General features: G+C 35.1%; 1 protein-coding gene across 1 annotated transcript in view; it reads left to right on the plus strand.

Moving 5' to 3' along the window:
• Nucleotides 1-3,636, plus strand: part of LOC107555960 (calcium/calmodulin-dependent protein kinase type 1-like) — a 7,827-nt gene that overhangs the window by 1,709 nt on the left and 2,482 nt on the right. Inside the window, exons 3-4 of the mRNA XM_016238916.1 lie at nt 1,496-1,622; nt 2,696-2,771. Coding sequence (XP_016094402.1) covers nt 1,496-1,622; nt 2,696-2,771 — 203 coding nt within the window. The remainder of the gene's footprint in view (nt 1-1,495; nt 1,623-2,695; nt 2,772-3,636) is intronic.

The following is a 3,636-nucleotide window of genomic DNA, read 5'->3' on the forward strand; positions in this document are numbered from 1 at the left end:
GATGCGCCCCATGCTTCATCTCCTGAGATCTAATGTGCACTTAACCCTGGACGCAGATTTGCGGACAACATAAGCCTTCACTTATTCTACTTGAGAAAATAACTTCAGAGTAATCAGAATGAATTAAATGTAACAATTTATTATCAGTCAGGTAAATATGTATTGTGCCAATTATCTCCACAGCCAATTCAACTATATCAAATCAATACAAGACATCAAATTCTCAAAGACAAATCTAAGAGTAAGATGCATACCTGACTTCGTGTGAAAAATACATAGTGTGAATTTTGTGGACACCTTCACACTACGGGCTTTCTGGCTACAGAATCGCCCTGACCCTTTTGCTGCAATCCTTTAAATACAAAACTAAGAAAAGACATCCTCCAAATGGAGGCCTGTACAAACAATTGGAATTTGCATTAAGCCAGGTCTCAGACCTGGGTGGTCTACACCTCAATGGGGACAAAAGGTAATTTGCATGGGATTGCTCTCTACGGTGATCAAAGTTTTTCTTAACTCTTAGGATCTGTATTATCTTTTAGTAAGATTAAGACCATTGTACCACTTGCCCTGAAACTATTCAAATGAAACCAAACATGACTGTAAATCTTATTTGCATTCATTTAGAACATTATATTCTTGACCAGTTTGAGTGAATCCAGTGGAGGGAGGAGATGAAGATGCCAGTGCATTGTTTGCCTCTCAGGAGATCAAAGTATTCTAGTTTCTTTTATCCTTACAGTAGTATATATAATATATAATATATATAGATAATATATTCACTCAAAAAATTCATTCAGAATTTTAGGGTGGGTACGATTTTTAAAACAGCTCACAAAGACTGCATTTATTTGCTAAAACACTGTAAAAACACTAATATTATGAAATATTATTACAATTTAAAATAACTGTTTTCTATTTTAGTGTATGTTAAAATGTAATTGATGGAAAAACGTAATTTCCCTTGTTGTTTCTCTAGTTTCCAGTGTCACATTATCTTTTAGAAAAAATTCTAATGTGCTGATTTGGTGCTGAAGTAATTTCATATTATTATCAGTGTTGAAACTTAATATTTTTTCTTTGATGAATATAAAAATTCAAAAGGAGAGGATTTATTTGAAATAGAAAACTTTTGTAACATTATAAAAAGCTTTACAGCCACTTTTGATGAATTTAATGCATCCTTGCTAAATAAAACATAAAAAAAATAGCTTTTGGACTTTTATAGAAATCAAGTTCAAGAGAGATCAAGTTTTATAGTCGTATTCTATTCCAAACATAGCCCAAGTGACCAATAAAATGTCCTGTTGTGTGCTGTTTGTCATGGATGGTCCTGAGAAAAACTTAAATTAACATGGAAGGTATGTGATTTATCGGTTGTCAAGTCTGATTATAACACAGTGTTATGCATATGAAAAGAGTGCACCAATGGATGTCCATAAATGTAGCAAGAAATTACGTTCAGCTGATATTCATTCACTCTCTTTCTGTGCAGCCAGAGAATCTGTTGTACTACAGTATGGAAGAGGACTCTAATATCATGATCAGTGACTTTGGCCTGTCTAAGATCGAGGACTCGGGAAGTGTGATGTCAACTGCTTGTGGGACACCTGGATACGTAGGTACGAATGAGGGCTATTTTTCCTGCCTTTTTCAATCTATTTTACCGTCTTTAGCAAGGGTCAGTAATGTGTCGGTTTTTAGAGGCTCGCAGTCATTTGAAATGCCATACAATGTCAAGTGCTAGCATTTTAAAGTGCCTCTTTGTTGCTGCCCTCATTCTCTACAAAGCTCAAAAGGAAAGGGAACTAAACAGAGAAAAAGTAACACTGAAAATTTCATATTATTATCAGTGTTGAAACTTAATATTTTTGTGGAAATCATGATACATATTTGAATTCAGGTTTCTTTGATGAATATAAAAGTTCAAAAGGAGAGGATTTATTTGAAATAGAAAACTTTTGTAACATTATAAAAAGCTTTACAGCCACTTTTGATGAATTTAATGCATCCTTGCTAAATAAAACATAAAAAAAATAGCTTTTGGACTTTTATAGAAATCAAGTTCAAGAGAGATCAAGTTTTATAGTCGTATTCTATTCCAAACATAGCCCAAGTGACCAATAAAATGTCCTGTTGTGTGCTGTTTGTCATGGATGGTCCTGAGAAAAACTTAAATTAACATGGAAGGTATGTGATTTATCGGTTGTCAAGTCTGATTATAACACAGTGTTATGCATATGAAAAGAGTGCACCAATGGATGTCCATAAATGTAGCAAGAAATTACGTTCAGCTGATATTCATTCACTCTCTTTCTGTGCAGCCAGAGAATCTGTTGTACTACAGTATGGAAGAGGACTCTAATATCATGATCAGTGACTTTGGCCTGTCTAAGATCGAGGACTCGGGAAGTGTGATGTCAACTGCTTGTGGGACACCTGGATACGTAGGTACGAATGAGGGCTATTTTTCCTGCCTTTTTCAATCTATTTTACCGTCTTTAGCAAGGGTCAGTAATGTGTCGGTTTTTAGAGGCTCGCAGTCATTTGAAATGCCATACAATGTCAAGTGCTAGCATTTTAAAGTGCCTCTTTGTTGCTGCCCTCATTCTCTACAAAGCTCAAAAGGAAAGGGAACTAAACAGAGAAAAAGTAACACTGAAAGATTTTCTGTCTCTCCCACCCTCTCAATCAGCTCCAGAGGTCTTGGCACAAAAACCATACAGTAAAGCTGTAGACTGTTGGTCCATAGGAGTGATTTCTTATATTCTGTGAGTATTTCTTGATCTGCATCTGTCATATCACAACAATTTGGTTTGCGACACTGAATAAAAAAGAAACTGCGACTTTTTATCTCACAATTCTGACTTATTTCTCACAATTGCGAGTTTATGTCTCGCAATTCAGACCTTTTTCTCAGAATTGTGTGATGCAAATTCGCAATTCTGACTTTTTTTTCAGAATTGTGAGATATAAACTACAAGCCAGAATTCCAAGATAAAAACTAGCAATTCTGAGAAATGAGATCAGATTGTGAGACATAAACTCAGAATAGCGAGTTATAAATTCAGAATTACAAGATATAAAGTCAGAATTGCGTGATATAAACTAAAGCAATAAGTCCCAAGAAGCCGTGGTTTACAGTTTATAACAACTAAGGGGCATTGTTAGGCACGACGCCTTAGCTGTTATAAATTCACTGCAAACCACAGCTTCACAGGCCTTATTGCTTTTATAAAACGGTTATTCCATATACGTAGTAAGGTTTCATAGAATAAAACAGAGCAAATAAAGTGTAATGATATAAATAAAAACAGTATTCTTCCACCAAACAATGTAGTTCCTCAGAAACAGTTGTGGTTCCAACAAAGTGGTTGCAGTGCAACACACAGAAGTAAACAAAGGTGTATGCTTGTAGTGTAATTTATAGGGATGCACCGATACCACTTTTTCCAATACTCGCCCGATACCGATACTTTTATTTTTGGTACTTGCCGATACCAAGAACCGATTTTTTTTATAGCATTTGTAAATTTTTAAAATATTGGGTACAGAAACCAAAAGAGTATGTAGTGCAAACCTCAACTTCACTGTTTTTTCCCAGACTCGGTCTGAATAATTTTTGGTCCCAAATTT

The sequence above is a fragment of the Sinocyclocheilus grahami genome, unplaced genomic scaffold (assembly GCF_001515645.1).
Source record: "Sinocyclocheilus grahami isolate Dianchi unplaced genomic scaffold, SAMN03320097.WGS_v1.1 scaffold551.1, whole genome shotgun sequence".
Taxonomy (NCBI): Eukaryota; Metazoa; Chordata; class Actinopteri; order Cypriniformes; family Cyprinidae; genus Sinocyclocheilus; species Sinocyclocheilus grahami.